The sequence below is a fragment of the Branchiostoma belcheri genome, unplaced genomic scaffold (genome assembly GCF_001625305.1).
Source record: "Branchiostoma belcheri isolate BF01 breed outbred unplaced genomic scaffold, Haploidv18h27 scaffold7, whole genome shotgun sequence".
NCBI classification, from domain to species: domain Eukaryota; kingdom Metazoa; phylum Chordata; class Leptocardii; order Amphioxiformes; family Branchiostomatidae; genus Branchiostoma; species Branchiostoma belcheri.
The window spans coordinates 3,400,183-3,417,247 of NW_017804353.1; the positions used below are offsets into that span (position 1 = coordinate 3,400,183).

Genomic DNA, 17,065 nt, shown 5'->3' on the forward strand with positions numbered 1-17,065 from the left:
AGCTATCCATACATATGGCAACACATACAGGTGAGAAACCCTACAAATGTGACCAGTGTGACTTTGCTTCCGCACAGAAAACAAATTTAGACCGGCACATTCTTACACACACGGGGGAGAAACCCTACATGTGTGGGGAGTGTGGATTCAGGACAGCTGGCAGGCAAAGCCTAACCATACATATGAGAAAACATACAGGTGAGAAACCCTACAAATGTGACAAGTGCGACTATTCTGCTACACAGAAAACCCACTTAGACCGGCACATAACTATGCACACCGGAGACAAACCCTTCACGTGTGGGGAGTGTGGGTACAGGACAGCTTACAACGCTCGCCTAACTATACACATGAGACAACATACAGGTGAGAAACCCTACAAATGTGACCAGTGTGATTATTCTGCTGCGCACACAAACACTTTAGCCCGACACATGGCTACCATACACAAGGGCGACAAACCTTACATGTGTTCCATGTGTGGATACAGGACGTCAGACAAGTCTGCACTAACTGTACATTTCAGAAGACACACTGGTGAGAGACCCTTCAAGTGTAATCAGTGTGACTACTCTGCTGCACAGAGAGCTGCTTTTGACCGACACATGGCCAGACACACCGGAGAGAAACCCTACATGTGTGGGGAGTGTGGGTACAGAACAATTGCCAGAGATAACCTAACTGTACATATGAGAACACATACAGGTGAGAGACCGTACAAATGTGACCGGTGTGACTTTTCTGGTAAACGGAAACGTGATTTGGACCAACACATGGCTTCTAAACACACTGGAGAGAAACCCTACTTGTGTGGCCGCGGAGAGTGTGGCTACAGGACTGCCATCAGGTCTAACCTAGCTACCCATATTGCTAGAAAACATGCAAGTGAGCACGAGAAACCCTACAAATGTAATGTGTGCAACTATTCTGCTGCATGGAAGTCTATTTTAGACACACACATGGTTAAACACACTGGAGTAAAACCCTACATGTGTGAGAAGTGTGGATACAGGACAACTACAAACTGTAACCTGTTAAAGCACATGAGATCAAAACATGCAGATGAGAATCCAGTACAAGATCAGCAGTGTGACTCTACAGTCTTCCCTGATCAGAACCAACTCATGGCTCCACACACTGAGATGGTTCAGGACAAGGACTTACCTGTGTTCACAATGTGAGAAAACATGAAGGAAAAGGTGTGAAATACCACAAAAAGGATGGTAACTCAGTCTCACCTGGATTGATCTAGTGATGATGATCGCAGTGATGATGATCGCAGGTTCTTCGTGTCCGAAGATTGTTTGTAGTTAGTACATCATTCAGCACTCACAGCATTTTTATGTGACGTCATTGGGACTCCAACAGGGAGGCAGGGGCAGCTGTGTGTATTTCTGTACACTTACATCAAGTTAGGAGACCCAGGAATGCCTGCTACCTGAAGCTAGTCTCTACTACCAGACTCCAATAGGTTGCTGGAAGAATAGTGGAAAATTTGCCAAATAGACTGACGTCAGAGGAGTTAGCCAGCCATAGAATTACTGTCTGGAACTAAACAGCTTGCAAGTTGCAATTTTATGGCTCAACTCCTCTGGAATGTTATTCAACCTATTTATATAATATGTTACTACTGGTACTACTTTTTTTTACTACAGTCTGATAAAGACTACTGTATTAAGTGTTTTTAGACATCTAGAGACCTTGTACCCTCTGAAATACTGACTTTATGAATAATAGGAATAGTTTAATAATGTGAATAGTTTAACAAAGATGCCAGAATAATATATTAGAACAACTTGATGCTAAACTAAAACCTAGGTTAGAGTGTATATTATATGCTTGAACAAACAAACTAATCTTTAAGTAAGTCATATATGCTTGATCTACAATCCATTGTAATATAAATCAAGCACACCAATATTGTATCATACATGGCACTCATGGCATTTGGCATCTTTTTGCTTCATTGAAGTAGAAAATGAGTAGCCTCTACCAGGCTTCGGGAAGCGGCTGGAATGAGTAGAAATCAGCCAAATAGAGAGGTAGCATGCCAAGGGAGTTGGTCTGCTGGTGAGAACAGTTTGCCGATTTCTACTCTTTCCAGCCACCTCCCGAAGCCTGGTAGAGGCTAAAAAATAAGTGAAAGTGCTGTACAGAAGTAATCACTAATACTGATGCATGTGAGATATTGTTGTGTTACTTTCGTTATGTTAGTTATAATCAATACAATTCATGTATATATCTCTCCAATGTTGATTGAATAAATAGGTAACATTAGTATGTGAGAATTTGGTGCATAATTATTGTGTAACAGTTAGTAACATTAGTTAAGTGTAAGGAAAGTAGATACAGAACTCTTTCTGGACGTTCCTCCCCGACGTTTTGAAATGGAACATTCCAGAAGGGGCAGGAAGAGCCTTTTGCTATTTGGGGTGACAGCTGTCAAGACCCCATAGACTTAAACTGTTTGCACTGTTACTTTATTGCTGTTCCCTGGATGGTCAGCATGAAGAGCTGCATATTTTTGGCGTTGGTCGGACTGACCACTTTGACCACTGTGCACGTGTATGCATATGGTGGGTAAAATTGTGTATTTACATTAACATATGTTACCAAAATTTAATCCCTGAGCCCTTATTGGAAAAAAGCCATCCCGACTGTTTTACCAAACGTTTCAAATATCAATTTTATCAAACCCATTATATTCATAATTTTGTCTTCAGAGATAATGTGTGAAACCCAAGATCTTGGTAGATAATTAACGGAGGGGGGGGGGGCTAAATTCGCCACTGTACCGTAAATTCGCCATTTAATGTTTCCATTCTTGAGGTGGAAAGGTACAGCGTTAAGGTAACTTTAACAATAAGATTCAGAAAAAAAGGGCAAATTTACGGCCCATTACAGAATTAACTTGAACCTAGTTTCTCTCTAGTTGACGAGTACACGGACACGCTGACGGGGTGCCAGTGCTGGTTCGACAGTTCCCGGTGGGACTGTGCCTGCTGCCGCCCGGGCGGGTGTCAGTGTTACACCCCCCAGCCGCACCGCTGTATCCCGTGCGGCACCGACTGTGGCGACTACCCCTTGTGTAGGTACAACTTCGTGTCCTCCTGTGCAGGCCTCCGGGCGGGTGGGAGTTTTGATACTGCGTTTTGTAGAATTTTTAAGGCGTTCTTTTAATTGCCGGCCATCTCATCTACAACCATTCGCCTGCACAGGAGGCTACAACTTCGTGTCCTCCTCTGATTTGTGCAATATACACGCCGATTTTGACATATTCTATTCTAGAGAAATTCTTCGCTTCTTCTCGAGTCACTACTTCACTATGATATACTCTCCCGGTTCTAGTACTCCACATACCCCCTTATAAACGCTTTGTTATATACCACGTTGATGTCACATATGTACAGTATATCAAACATAGGGAACTGAGATGTAAAACGAAACACCCACATATTTTTAAACTAATGAGGATACAGGAGCATTACGTATATGGCGGAGGGGGCATCTAACAGGTGTTCTGGCTCCCATCACCCCCGGCCAGTGGACAGTCCCGAAGTATACTATCATTGTAACATGGTTGTCGTGTAAATATGTTACCTGCTCTTTATCACAAAGGAGAACAGTTATCAATTATATATTTTTTTACAGACGAACACTACGATTAAACAACAATTTATAGACCTTAGAGGATAGCAAGCTAGATGATAGAATAGCACAAAATAGTTCTTATGATATACACACAGAGGAGAATCTAGATATGTTGCTTAATGCAATGTCTTGAACACATATAGCTCTAGACATCTTAAGATCGATGAAGACATAGAAGAAGGTTTTTCAGACGTGTTTTCCAACAGTCCCCTGGGCCATAGACAATGGTGTTGAGCAGCACGTGGCCAGTTCGTGTCCGCAGTGCGTGTGGACTGTGATGACCATGTTCCAGTCCATCTCTATTCCATCTGGGTATGTATCCATATACTAGATAGAATTATAATCATACATGCAACAGTTACAACCGAAAACGTCCTTACGTTGTTACCTCCGGGGAAGGAGATATCCTTCCGCGAAAGGGTTACTAGTATGTAAGTGGTCGATGTTTTTGTGTTCGCAGCTGTAACTCACAGTGGGCTTGACCAATTTCTTTGGGTCTCAGTATATAAATTGCTATTGGGGTCCATGATGCGAATCGTTTTTTTTTTCTTCCCACTTGCTTCAATGCAGTGTACCGTTACTTATTATATTCACAAGTGTGTGTGTAAAAATACTGTACCGATACACACGTAAACACGTAGTGAATGAAAGAATATTGAGACAACACAATCACAGCAACACATATTATGGTCCTACCGTGACTAACAAATACGTATTTCACGTTGTTTATTTTCAGTTTCGTCACCAAAACCTACAGTCCATCAGACGAAGATCTGATCAACCCAGAGCGAGGCTGGTGGAAATTTAAGGCCGTCCACGCCTCGGACTACCATGTCCTACCGGTGATGGGTTTTGCAGTAGAATTTCCATTTCGTAGAGAGATAGAGAGGCAATATGGTGCACAATAAGCTCTTAGTTCGTTTGTTTGTTTGTTTGTTTGTTTGTTTGTTTGTTTGTTTGTTTGGATCTTTGTTTATCAGAGAAGCCCAAATCGGCCTGTAGAATAAAGGACATGTGATCTTAAAGACACAGGTCAAAGTTGCCCGGAAGTCTATACCATCTGTCATCTCCTCCGTCTAAAGGCGATAACACGTCTGAAGGGTCAGCATAAAACATGATAAATCCAAGGCACATTTAGGTTGGTATTGAGTAGTTCGCCAGGGAAAGTTGCTTTTGCTCCGCCCCAACCACGATAAGACTGGATACCAGGTTTACCGTGGCCGACAAGAACAAAATTTTACACCGCAACTTTTGGTGTTTTACACCGCAACTTTTGGTGTTTTACACTGCAACTTTTGGTGTTTTACACTGCAACTTTTGGTGTTTTACACTGCACCTTTTGCTGTGTTTTATACTGCAACTTTTGCTGTGTGGAAAACTTACACCCCTCCCCTTTTATAATGGACGGTCCCCCTGTCAGGTCAAAGGTGACAAAGATGCCGGCGGCCTGAGAGTCACAGTGTCGTGCTGTGACTGAGTGTGAGACATCAACAGAATGGGATCTTAAGAAATTGATCAAGCTGTGAATAAATTGATGATTTATAATTCTGTCTGTTCTTCTTTGTGTTCTAACTTTACTATACTTACACAACACTGTATTGCCTCCATGATGACAGTTTATAAATTAGTAATTGACTAATTAACATTGATTAGATGTCTTATTAACTATAAATATTGTATACAATATTATTCTACATTTGTATACGAGCGATCGCTGTTTTTGTTTACATTATACGCATGCAAATTATTTGAAGACATATGCAAATTCTTGGTAGGCAAATCAGCCAACTGGCACCCACTTTTTGCCTACGGTGACGTCATGGCGATCGCTCGTATTGTTCCCTAATGATCGATAACTTACCTGAGTCAAGAGTCAACACTTCATAATTGAAAATAAGTCTTTATTGCTTCATAGTACCAAGTGGTGCCACATTTGACTCCAATAGGCCCAATATTTACTCATCAAATTATTAGCGACCTTGCGAGTCCGAATTCTCTAGCTGGAAAATGTCACGTGACTCAAAGGCCTTTAGAAAAAAACTAACGTCACAACGTAGCCAAGCTTTTCCTCTAAAAAACTTATGCACGAAAAGGATAACTCAGTCGACGTAGTTTGCATGCCATCGTTGTCACCTTTGACCTGACAGGGGGACCGTCCATTATAAAAGGGGAGGGGTGTAAGTTTTCCACACAGCAAAAGTTGCAGTGTAAAACACAGCAAACGTTGCAGTGTAAAACACAGCAAACGTTGCAGTGTAAAACACAGCAAAAGTTGCAGTGTAAAACACAGCAAAAGTTGCAGTGTAAAACACCCAAAGTTGCAGTGTAAAACACCCAAAGTTGCAGTGTAAAACACCAAAAGTTGCAGTGTAAAACACCAAAAGTTGCAGTGTAAAACACCAAAAGTTGCGGTGTAAAATTTTGTTCTTGTCGGCCACGGTACAGGTTACTTTTCATGCTAACACCGAACATTGTTGTCAGGTCTCCCGGCTTCAGACGTTCCGGAGCGAGGGTCACACCCTGATCTTCCGGTACTACGTCCTGGACCTGTTCGTCCACTCGGACATCAGCTCCGCCTTCCTGGCCAACCTGCAGGCGGACCTGAACAACGTCCGGGCGGCTGGAGTCAAGATCGTCCCCCGCTTCTGTTACACGCTCACGGCGGTAGGTGATGGCATGGGTCATTGTTATGTTGTTTATACTCGACAATTAAAGGAATAAACCCATCATTTTTCACTTTCTCATTCAATGTTACTTTAAATGAAACATTGACTAGTAACCTGAGTAGAAAGGTAACATCTGCAAAGCAAATGCATAATGTTTACCTTGGCATATCTGCTCTGTTACTTCTTACTCAAACACATTCATTTAATGATATGGTCAGACAGGCGTCTAAATCCCTCCTGCTATGAAATTGCGACATGATATAACCCAACACTAGTTACTATGGTGACAGACGTCTGGTTGTCATTGGCCATATTTATTTGGAAAAAAAGAAGAAACAGAGCAAAAACAACATGTTTTCCTTCAGTAAACGTAAATATTGAAGGCTTTGTTTACATTTTAGGGCGACTCTACTGACGCCCCCTTACCCCAAGCACTGCGTCACGTGGCCCAGCTGAAGCCATTTCTTCAGGCCAATGGTGACGTCATCGGTGCGGTACAGACGGGCTTCATTGGAACATGGGGTGGGTATTTCATACTTATCATATAATATCCTCCAATAAACACTGTCCCATATTTATATTTGCTGAAACGTTGTTTGCATGCTGCAAAAGCGCCCTTATGCTAGGAAAATCAACTAACGTTAGTACAAACTTTCACAATATCACGGAACTCGCAACATGAACATTACATGTACAAGTGCTTCTTGTACCTTAGAGATTTGCTAACCGCAGTTCCACCTTTCCTGTCTCCAATAGGTGAGGGGTATTACAGCGACAACTACAGCACGCTGAACAGTGTGGGAAACCCTATCATAGTAACAGATGACGACTGGGCCAAACGTGCCACACTGTTGGATGCGGTCCTGGATGCGGTCCCAAACGACAGGTCAAGCTTTACATCGTATAAAATCGGATGAAACTCTAATCTACGAGTAGGTTCAGTGTTAACGTCCCTAAGATTAACACAGTTTTCCTCAAAACAAAATTTTACTAATTTGGAGGAAGGTTGGCGACAGTGGTCGTTGAAAATTTCATCCATGTGTGCCCTTGTGTTGGAATAAACTTAACATCGTACTACCAATACAGGTGGACTTCCATGATAATTGGAGGAAGGTTATTATTAAGGTAAAATTTAAATGCTTTCGATTTTCCCTCCGAAGAAATATCCTTTAAGTTCCGCACATATTTCTAGTACATGTATCTCCAAAAACTATTCAAAGTAGTCAAGCGGTATGGCTAGATCATTGGGTTAATATTCCCTTTATACATCAACACGTATTTGTACAATGTAGAATGGTCCAGATACGGTACATGAAGTACAAACGGAGGTTTACCGGTGATGACTCCCCATTGACTGAATCAGAGGCTCGCAGTGGATCCAAAAAAGCTCGCATTGGTACGAGTACCCATTTTTTTCTATTCAGTTTTAATCCTTTTGAGCCACTGTTTTCTTGCATTGCTGATGTTACAAATTACCAGAGATGGTGTGTAAATACTCTCAGTAGCTCTAGTGCCACTCTTCTTTATCCAGGTCATCACAATGACTGTTTTCTGGCCAGCGACAGAGACTGGGGAACGTTCCAAGACCTGAGCGCGGACTACCCCTACCTGTCAGCGGACACCAGGTACACTGTCATGGGCGGAGAGACCTGCAACTACAACCCTCCACGGTATGTACGCGATTGTGGGATAAAAAGATGCTGTCGCTTTCCATGGGACAGAGAAGATATCGGTACCATCTGAGGTGGCAAATTCTCATTATGGTTTTTAAAAAGAAGGGTGTCTGTGGAATAAATTTTAATATAATAGCCGTTGCAGATTGGTAGCTTTGACCTTGCTGTCTGGCCTTGAACTTTGCATTATAAGTGCAAAAGGATGCGGTCCAGATGGCAACGGCAATCATATTGAAGTATATTCCACAGACACCCTACTTTTCAAAACCATATGTGAAAATTTGCGGGTCTGGCCCATGGACAAATAGGCTTAACAAGTACTAACAGATCCACATCCTGACTAATGTAACAGATTTAAATTTGTAGTTTTCATCTCTCGAGATTGAAGGATGTCTACTGATGTTTTCCTCATCATTTGCCCTGTACATCCTGTACTGTCACGGTCCAGGTCGTCTTGTGACACAGCCGAGCGGGAGTTGGCTCTCTTCCACTGGTCCTACCTGAACCCCACCTTCAAGCAAGATGTCACAGACGAGTGGAAGCAACAAGGCTGTTACGATAGGTACGGGATCGTTAATCTTGTCTCTCTAACGTGGACATAATTGCTTATCAACCCTTTGATTAGCAGATTCTCAGAATGGGGCTAGTAAAGTTTGGCTGATTATTAGCCTGAATAAAGCTATATGCATGTTATTCACACAGCGCCAAGTAGGTATTGGTCACATAAATTGACCGCATGATATGCAACATTTAGGTCATTATGTTTGTTTGCTTTCTGAGGCAAAAAAGACGAAGCGAAAACGACATTTTGGGCTATAGATGCAACTGCTGCCCGCTAGAACTCATGACTGCACTACTATAATGTTTCGTGTAAGTGTAAGGGTATGTCAAGGTCAAAGACGAAGACATGGTAGCTTAAAGTGACCTCAGTCTCGATGGGTGACCCTTACAAGTTCGTAAGATGGCCGCCGATGTTGTAGATGTACGTACCCGGGACAAATGACACAGGAGCCAGAGCTACATAGTGACGTGACTGTATTCTCTTCTCTCTCAAACGGGAACTCTGCTGAACTGTTCTAACTACAAGAGTACTCGGGCTTTTATATAGTTTGCCCGCCTACACACAGGTTTCTTGGAACAAGTTGGATTCTTCGTATATCAGTCATCGTGAGTCATATCCTCTCCCTTTCTTAAGACGTTACTGGTCAGCCCCTTGTATCCCCAAATATGGTTATGGTCAAGCAGTCGGGCTTAGACCCCATGGGAGGTTAGGCCATTACTGGTGTCACTCAAAGGTCGCCTACACTTTCTCAGAAGACAGGAGGGTTACAATGACTCACGGTTGCACCAGGAATTTGTACAAAAGTGTAACAGAAACTAATATTATATATATAGCAAAAACTATAACATATCAGGTCAGAGCACCCTATTACATGCTCCCCTTTCAAAATGGAGCCGCAAAAACTATAACATATCAGGTCAGAGCACCCTATTACATAAGGGTGTTGTTTATAGTGTTACAGCAGCGGTAAGTTGTGATGTATGAAAAGTCATGTATACAGCCATGACTAGTAGTAGGGATTTAAAAAAAATACATTTTTGCCGTGAAGAATCGGCCGGCATCTCGGTTACCGGTTGGAGCTGGTGTCCGGTACGTACCGCAGCGCGGTGCCGCAGGGAGGGACGTTCTGCGGCCGGCTGGAGATCAGGAATGTCGGGTACGCCGCGCCCTTCAACCCGCGGGACGTCAGAATCGTCCTGCAGCAGGACGGGTGAGACTTTTTAAAATTTAAAAGTTTCTTTCTTTTTACCAACAAAGCTAAAATCACTGTACCCATATCCCGATGTTTATAAACGGTAATAGCAAACCTGAAGATGTTGGCAATAATCCTCACCTAATGATGTTTCAAACTGAGAAGAAGGTTGGAGTGTTCGGTACTGTATCGGTCAAAAAAGCCTGTGATTCTTTTGGCATCCAAACACCTGCCTTACTGACATTGCATATGTACACAAGGGTGTGCTAGGGTAACTAGAACGTCACATCTGATGACGATAGTCTTTAATCATGCAGTATTTCAACATTGTTGTTTCTGCGGACAGCGTCATCGTGACGTCACTGATGGTGACAGGTGTAGACCCACGTGACTGGCATCCGGGTACTTTGCACACTGTCCCCATCTCTGTGCAGTTGCCTAGCAACGTGACGCCAGGAAGCTATCAGGTCAGAACAGACTTCGACCTGTACTTAATGTCAAATTCTGTTTATTCATATTGGGAGATATTTCGACGAAAATAGCTCAATGTAATTAGTAACATGACAACTTGTCAGAGACAACGTCCGGCTTTTAACTATAGCTAGACTATATTAATGGCACATACCGTATATTCGACTGTAGTAATTTGTGTACAATGTACACTATAGAGTTCCTGGAGTAGCAGAGAGACTACGTGTCTTAAAAAACTTCCCACCCTTCGTTCTCCTCTAGGCTGTGGCTGTATAACGGCATTTGGGTGTTGTTTCAAGTCATGAAGTGATTTTACAAATGGATCCTGTGACGTTCGCAGGTGTTCCTGTGGCTGTCTGACCCCAGTCCGACCATCTCAGACCGGGCGGAGTTCAGCATCCTGCTGGCGAACACCGGAGTACCGGACCCCCTCACCGGCCTCAACAACCTCGGGCATACACTGCAGGTACTCTTATTTATTTGCTTGTTTGTTTGTTTGTTTGTTTGTTTGTTTGTTTTTTTGTTTATAAGCATATAACCAAAGTATAATCTGCAGAATTCAACCGTTTCCCCTTTTTTATTTTTTTTTTAGATCTGGTACCATATAATTTAGATAGAGTAGTTTTGATAGAGTTGTAGTCTAGGCTCATAATTATAACAAAAACTGTCTTGTCGATTCTGCAGGTGGAGCCGACTGGGTCCCACTCGTCTTGCTGACGCAGGTGACTGTCTTTCAGACTGTCTTTCAGACGACATTCCTTCGGAGACATCCGTGTCAGTACATCCGAAGCACTCATACTGATCAGTGAAAGAGAATAAAAAAATCTTACTATCATTAACAGTTATGTATTGTATCTCTTTTTGTTTCTAATGAATAGAACACACAATAACGCAGAACACATGCGCCCGATTAACCCTATAAAACAATGGAAAATGTGTGTATGAACAGTTGAACACTAACCCTTTAGTTCTAAGTACTAATTGAAATAACCCAAATGACCCTGTCTGTCACATACGTCATGCAATCATTGCACGACCGCAAACCGAGGGCATTGTTGGAATAGTTGTGCATACGTATGCTGCCATTCAGCTATTTTGTTACTGTAAAGACTAAACACTGTCTTAGATCCTTGTCAGTGGTTGGTTCTGTCACAGCCTGCCTGAAAGGTCTACGGCATGAAAATCCGACGACGACCTACCTACGACGAATTCGTCCGCTACTAGCCGTAGGGTCTTTATTCGTCCTTCAACTTTAAAGGCCAAAGGACTTTGAGAGGTTCGTGACTCTGTGAGTGTCCCTTTGACCTACAATGTAACTGTGACGACTGGGTGACGCGTTTCCCTCAACTTTGAGGACTTTGACAAGCACTTAACAAGTCGTGACTGTACCTGTGCCGCTGTGACGTAACTGTGACGAGATCTTGACGCCTTTTGCTAACAATGCAATTGATTGCTTGTTAGAAATGTTTGATATTTCAAAAAGGATGTGACTACGTTTTTCTCAACATACTAGTACTGCACAAATCAATAAGTTACAGTATACCGGATGGCCCATATCACACTAAAAATACTCACACGAACGGCCCAGAATCCGCCTACACACGCCCTAACAAATGGGAAAACATTCCGACCTATCTACGTGTTTTCCAAACGTCCGCTGATAACGTGTGTAAATACCTTAAGCAATTCGAGCCAGGTGAGTTTGCACAAGCTAACGTTACTCTGCGTCGCTGTGTATTGTGGAGTTGAAATAAAAGCACATACCTTAAAATAACCTGTTCACCCGTGCACTGTAACAATACAAGCAGGTTTACGCTATTGGAAATTAAATTCTAAAGCGCATAAACTTATCAGAACAAAGCACGCGTCAAAGCGAAGTCTCCATTCTTTATCAACCGATAGGAGTCTGTGTGTTTTGTCTTTAACACTACCCATACATTCTTCTCATTATTTACCATCACTCATAGATACTCGTAGATAGCATATAAAGCACAGCGGATCGTAGGTGACGGCGCACTTTGGCGGCAAAATGTCTCTCAGCGGGTTGGTATTCTCTCTCCTCCTCTCTGTTCTGGTGACAGAATGTTTGTCGTGTTCTCCGCCGATGAACTGGAGCCATCAGACGGTCGAGCAGCGCGCGGCCATGGCGCACAGGATCGTGTACGCGACCGACGTCGGGCATCAGAACGTGGTTCTCAACCCGCTCGGCGCGTCCTACGACGGGCAGTTTGACGTGCACTGTGTGCTGAAGGTGCGTTGTTGCCATATTTTTTTCTATTCCACATTTATTACAAGACATGACGACGGCACTGTCAAGTATTTTTAACTTATTTTTATGCCGCCACCAACGCAGACAAACGCATGAACGGACGGCAGACGTACCTGTTGTTCCATTGCTTCATTCACATATAGGAACATTTCAAAAATAATGAAGTACTTCATATACTTTTTCTTTGTACTTTGGCCAGGCATGAATCTTCGTTTTATGTGCATTAGTCTTTCAGACATTTTGTCATATACGTATATATGAATGTGTTTGATTAAGAATTAACAGAGCAGACCTTATGCGAAGGTAAACATTATGCATTTGCTTTGCAAATGTTACCTTTCTAGTTAAATATCAACAATCAGGATTCAGAGCCAGTAGACCCCATCACTTAGAGGATATATCTGTTGTGTTTGTAGGGAGAAGAATTCCAGTCCAACCCGGTGTCTGTGGCAGACATGGGCATCATCCCGCACCTGTGCACGGCTCACACCGTGAAGGAGGGCCGCTCGTACTTCCTGTTCCTCATGGGCAGCGAGGAGGAAGTCGTCACCGTGCACGAGGTCAACTACGAGATCGGGGTCTTCGATGATCTCGACGGGTATCGCGACATCTTCGATCGCGAGTTCGAATTTTACAGCAGGTAATCATCATTATTGGTCGACCGTATTGGTCGGGGTTATACGCCCCTTACGAGGTGACATACCCTTTCGTTAGCTTAATACAAGACAGGGTTCACCAGGCCTCCGTCCAGGTGATGATGTAAATAACAAGCAATTAAAGTTACAGACTTCATACTTGGTCATAGATAAGAATTTTTGTGTCTTCTGATATGACGAGGCAGTTGCATGCCCTTGGTTATAAACTAGTTATTGAAGCAACAGTAACGTCTGCATCAAAGAAATGTAGGTTTTTTTTTACTAGGGTATACGGGCTTTAGCTATTTCGGACCAGAACTTTCAAGGCCTGTTAGAAACTGAAATGGCAATGCCAGTGGTTAGAAAGAGTTATTGTGTTGACGTTTTTCACTTTTGCATTCTTTATAAATTTGTGATCTTCTTTTTTCACACAGGTGCCTTGGAGGGAACTCTCCAACCAGCAAAAATGCCAACACGCCCGTGGAACGTTAGCACGACAGCACATCCAATATACATTAACACCTATACAAATTACCACGACGACATGGCAACATGGAAAACAGTAACCGTAAAAGAACAGGATTTTGACAAATCTGTAATCAACATGCATGACACAAACTGTCTAATCGACGTGTATGAATAGCCATAGTGTTCATCATAGACATTTTGTGTTTGTGAAAGAAAATAACTACATATTATATTGTTTTAAGCGAAGCTTGCAATAAATGTGACGTTACGAATGGCGTGTGATGTGTCAGTACCTTATCTACTGTTATCTAAGCTTTAATAGATGCATCCAAACGGAATACATTTTCTGGACCTAATGTTTCCCGAATTTTCCTAAAGAAACCACTCCTTAGCTTCGGCAGCTACTTGTAATTTGGCCGTGGTAGCCAGCGACATTAGCGGAAATTACGGATGATGTCACCCAGGCTAAATTTGAAGATATTCAATGTAAAATACGCATGGCGGTGAAGCATCCGATGAGCAGGATGAGATGAGAAGCAGTTCCGCTAGGTGCCGCTCCTACCGGTCCGGGCGTGGTGGTTGTGGTCTTGGGCGTCTTTGTCGTTGTCTGCCCCGGGGTGACGTCACACCGGAACCGGCCCAAGGCCGCTTCAAATGTCTGCCGTTACAGAGGGGGAAAGAAATCCTGATATATATGTCTTTGCCTATACACAATTTGCCTTTTTATCCTTTACGATTATTTTTCCTTTACTTGATGTTGCATTAAGCCAATTTTCAATTCAGCATTTGATATTACTAGTATATGAAACATGTGGCATTGTTACGAAAGCATTTGGTAGATGGGGTCTTAACAGGAAGTATTATCAGTAAAAGCCATCCGCAACGAAAAAGTATTCATGCTAACTTAAGATAAGTTTTTATCTCCAGACTCACCTGTATGTTCTCGCTGGAGTATTCATACACCCCCTGCTGGTGGTTCACTTCGTCGATGTTGTAGTATCCGTCCGCCTCGTCGTACCACAGAAAGAGAAAGTAGTCCGCCCCCTCCCTGACCTCATGCGCGGTGCACTGGCCGCCGAACGGACTCGGGACGCCCATGTTCTGGACGTGGAAGGGCGACGCGGGCTGGCCGTCACCCTTCAGGACACAGCGGAGGGAGAACTGTGTCCAGTACGACACGCCGTTCGGGTGTCGGGTACGGTTGTAGTGGAGCTGGTCTGTCCCCACCACGATCCAGTCCGCGTTCTGTCAAACCAAATAAGTTCATGATTTCATTTAGTAAATCATCACATTTGAAGACATACACAAAGCATTAGTCACTTTTCTTTCAGTAGTATAATCCAATTCAGTACTGCATCAAAATCAAGAACCGGGGTACGTTGGGGTACCTGTACAAGTATCCATAGGCTTTGAGTCTTTTACAGGTATTCCAGCAAGATGGATTTTTGACACCGCTTCGTCAATGCATTGACCACTCAGGCGACAAGATATTCACTATATCAAGGGACAAAATAATCAAGTCTTGATTTGCTTGTTACCAGGAAAGTCTGCTAGTAACAGGTTAGTCGTTTCGCCAATGACGCACGTCTCGGGACTCAACTTCGCCAAAGTCTCTCACCTGAATACGGGTCTGTAGAGGAAGCGGTTTCCACCCTATCGGCTCCGAGCACGGCGAGACGGGACCGACGTGAACCATCAGAACAAAGAACGTCCCAAACACGACACTCACTGCCGCCGACATGACAACTTTCCCGTTTTCTTACCAAACCGTCTTCGGCAACCGCTTCCCAGAATATTCACGGGTCAAGTGACCAACTTATCAGCTGTTTGTTGGCATCGCACCCACGGCGTTTCCTTGACTACTTCCGCACATTGTCTCCTATATTAGTCATCGCAAGCGCGTTGCTAACCAAGTTTCAAGGAGCACTTTTTGTTGCTTTTCTAGTGATCAGCGGCCGCGGGGGTCCTTTTATAAACAGAGCATGCAGCAAAAGAAGATTGAGCGACTTGGATTTGACTAGACGTGGGAGTGACTGCATCTTAGTGTATCTAAGTACTTAGCATTTTTATTGTCATACCACTACTTTGTCTCAAAGACCATAATGATAATGGGTAGGGTTTTCAAGTTCGCAGCAGTACTAGTAGATGTGTGTCCAAATTCTAGACCAACGTTCAGTCACCATAATGATTGTGCACTGCTGTTCCTTCTTTTGTTGTTTTCTGTGTGATTTAACACGTCAATATTTTTCATCCTCGCTCCTCAACCTTGACCTTCACACCTTTACTATGGCTGACGAAGTGTTACTTTTTGCTCGGTTGTCTGGGAATGATGGGCCTAACGTTTCATTAATAGGGCACTGTGTCAGGAACGTCTTACGACAGGTTTGCGACAGTCGTAGATGTGTCGTAAAAAGTTCAGCTGTCTTGTGACGGAAAAGGTTATAGACGGCTAGCCTCACTAAAAATCCTACGACGCCTCTAACATTAAAACAACAACTACAACCAATAAAGCTAAATAGTTTGTCCTTCCACCACCACCCCACTAAATACTCTGGTTACCAGCACTCAAATAGGTTAACGGGGATGTGGGTATCAAAGTACAATCTAGAGAGGGTAAACAATTACAATTTAATTACAGGTTTATGGCTAGAGACGAACAAAGCACGCTTACGTTACTTATGGGTGGGTATTCAGGTAACAAAGTTTAAATCAGCACTAGGGCGACAAGGCGGAATAACATGTACAATTTAGGAGATACGTGCTGGCATAACAGTTGGTCTTGAGTATTAGACAGATTTCGACTTGAAATGCATAGTAAATAGTCGAATGATTTCTGTTTTCACGTCAGACATATCATCAATAGTATCTAAGTTATGCAATATTTTAGGACAGGGAAATTTACATGTTTACAGATATTTTCTTGGCGTCAGAAACACTGAGTACAAAGTATTATATTTTAACTTTGACGTCCAAACAGTATCAGAGACGGGTGTACATAGGGTACGAGCTAGCGGAAATAAGTGTCTATTCTTCTGTATCTTCAATTCATATAGCACAATCACGGTTATTATTATTCATCCAAACACCTGTACCATGGCATGTATCCGTAAAATATAGTTCACTAGGTAAATGTACATGTAGCTAAAACCATGGCATGGGAGATGTCGTCAAAGTGATTCCGAGTCTTCCTTGTCGAGGAAACTGGACGACTAGAGCAACATGGCGATGTTCGCTATGAAGAGGAAAGCTGCAGGTACTATGGCATGTAGGCTTATTTTCGTTGCGGCAGCGCCCCCTACACAGCCGTCCTTGTCACAGCAAGACACGCAGGAGAACACACTGTCTTCCAGCTTGCAGGCTGCGGGGTTGGCCCTCTTACCTGCAGAAAAGATGCAAGATGTTTGATACGTCTTCCATTCGTTCCATCTTCGTTGTTTATCATTTCTATGTGTTTGCCCAACTCATAAGTACCTTATAC

At 43.0% G+C, this 17,065-nt stretch overlaps 4 protein-coding genes across 4 annotated transcripts; 3 read left to right on the forward strand and 1 right to left on the reverse strand.

Annotated features, from left to right (window-relative positions):
* Nucleotides 1–5: 5 nt before the first annotated feature.
* On the forward strand, nucleotides 6–2,038 carry LOC109484364 (gastrula zinc finger protein XlCGF8.2DB-like; the record flags this gene model as incomplete). Its single annotated transcript, XM_019787616.1, has 1 exon — nucleotides 6–2,038. A coding segment is annotated over one exon (1,176 nt), but the record flags the coding sequence as incomplete, so codon positions are not given.
* Nucleotides 2,039–2,403: 365 nt separating this feature from the next.
* On the forward strand, nucleotides 2,404–10,952 carry LOC109484654. The gene is made up of 14 exons (XM_019788001.1): nucleotides 2,404–2,576; nucleotides 2,933–3,088; nucleotides 3,858–3,963; nucleotides 4,388–4,493; nucleotides 6,133–6,315; nucleotides 6,719–6,839; nucleotides 7,074–7,203; nucleotides 7,610–7,713; nucleotides 7,849–7,987; nucleotides 8,439–8,552; nucleotides 9,601–9,762; nucleotides 10,091–10,211; nucleotides 10,556–10,681; nucleotides 10,900–10,952. Exons 1-14 carry the CDS (start codon nucleotides 2,498–2,500, stop codon nucleotides 10,930–10,932), a joined length of 1,680 nt encoding a protein of 559 aa, XP_019643560.1. The 5' UTR covers nucleotides 2,404–2,497; the 3' UTR covers nucleotides 10,933–10,952.
* Nucleotides 10,953–12,180: 1,228 nt separating this feature from the next.
* On the forward strand, nucleotides 12,181–13,859 carry LOC109484612 (coiled-coil domain-containing protein 3-like). Its single transcript, XM_019787956.1, has 3 exons — nucleotides 12,181–12,466; nucleotides 12,901–13,124; nucleotides 13,554–13,859. Exons 1-3 carry the CDS (start codon nucleotides 12,245–12,247, stop codon nucleotides 13,609–13,611), a joined length of 504 nt encoding a protein of 167 aa, XP_019643515.1. The 5' UTR covers nucleotides 12,181–12,244; the 3' UTR covers nucleotides 13,612–13,859.
* A 192-nt stretch (nucleotides 13,860–14,051) lies between these two features.
* LOC109484601 lies at nucleotides 14,052–15,380 on the reverse strand. Its single transcript, XM_019787926.1, has 3 exons — nucleotides 15,206–15,380; nucleotides 14,521–14,832; nucleotides 14,052–14,245 (listed from the first exon to the last, which is right to left on the reverse strand). The coding sequence occupies exons 1-3, from the start codon at nucleotides 15,326–15,328 to the stop codon at nucleotides 14,069–14,071; spliced, it is 612 nt and encodes a 203-aa protein (XP_019643485.1). The 5' UTR covers nucleotides 15,329–15,380; the 3' UTR covers nucleotides 14,052–14,068.
* Nucleotides 15,381–17,065: the final 1,685 nt, after the last annotated feature.

Excerpts from the sequence above, each read along its gene's own strand:
- LOC109484612 (XM_019787956.1), top strand. The coding sequence starts at position 12,245 with ATGTCTCTCAGCGGGTTGGTATTCTCTCTCCTCCTCTCTGTTCTGGTG. Across the intron at positions 12,467-12,900 it reads ACGTGCACTGTGTGCTGAAG|GGAGAAGAATTCCAGTCCAA; the intron begins GTGCGTTGTTGC and ends TTGTGTTTGTAG. Across the intron at positions 13,125-13,553 it reads GAGTTCGAATTTTACAGCAG|GTGCCTTGGAGGGAACTCTC; the intron begins GTAATCATCATT and ends TTTTTCACACAG.
- LOC109484654 (XM_019788001.1), top strand. The coding sequence starts at position 2,498 with ATGGTCAGCATGAAGAGCTGCATATTTTTGGCGTTGGTCGGACTGACC. Across the intron at positions 6,316-6,718 it reads TCTGTTACACGCTCACGGCG|GGCGACTCTACTGACGCCCC; the intron begins GTAGGTGATGGC and ends TTTACATTTTAG. Across the intron at positions 7,988-8,438 it reads TGCAACTACAACCCTCCACG|GTCGTCTTGTGACACAGCCG; the intron begins GTATGTACGCGA and ends GTCACGGTCCAG.
- LOC109484601 (XM_019787926.1), bottom strand. The coding sequence starts at position 15,328 with ATGTCGGCGGCAGTGAGTGTCGTGTTTGGGACGTTCTTTGTTCTGATG. Across the intron at positions 14,833-15,205 it reads CTCTACAGACCCGTATTCAG|AACGCGGACTGGATCGTGGT; the intron begins GTGAGAGACTTT and ends TTGGTTTGACAG. Across the intron at positions 14,246-14,520 it reads ACTCCAGCGAGAACATACAG|ACATTTGAAGCGGCCTTGGG; the intron begins GTGAGTCTGGAG and ends CTGTAACGGCAG.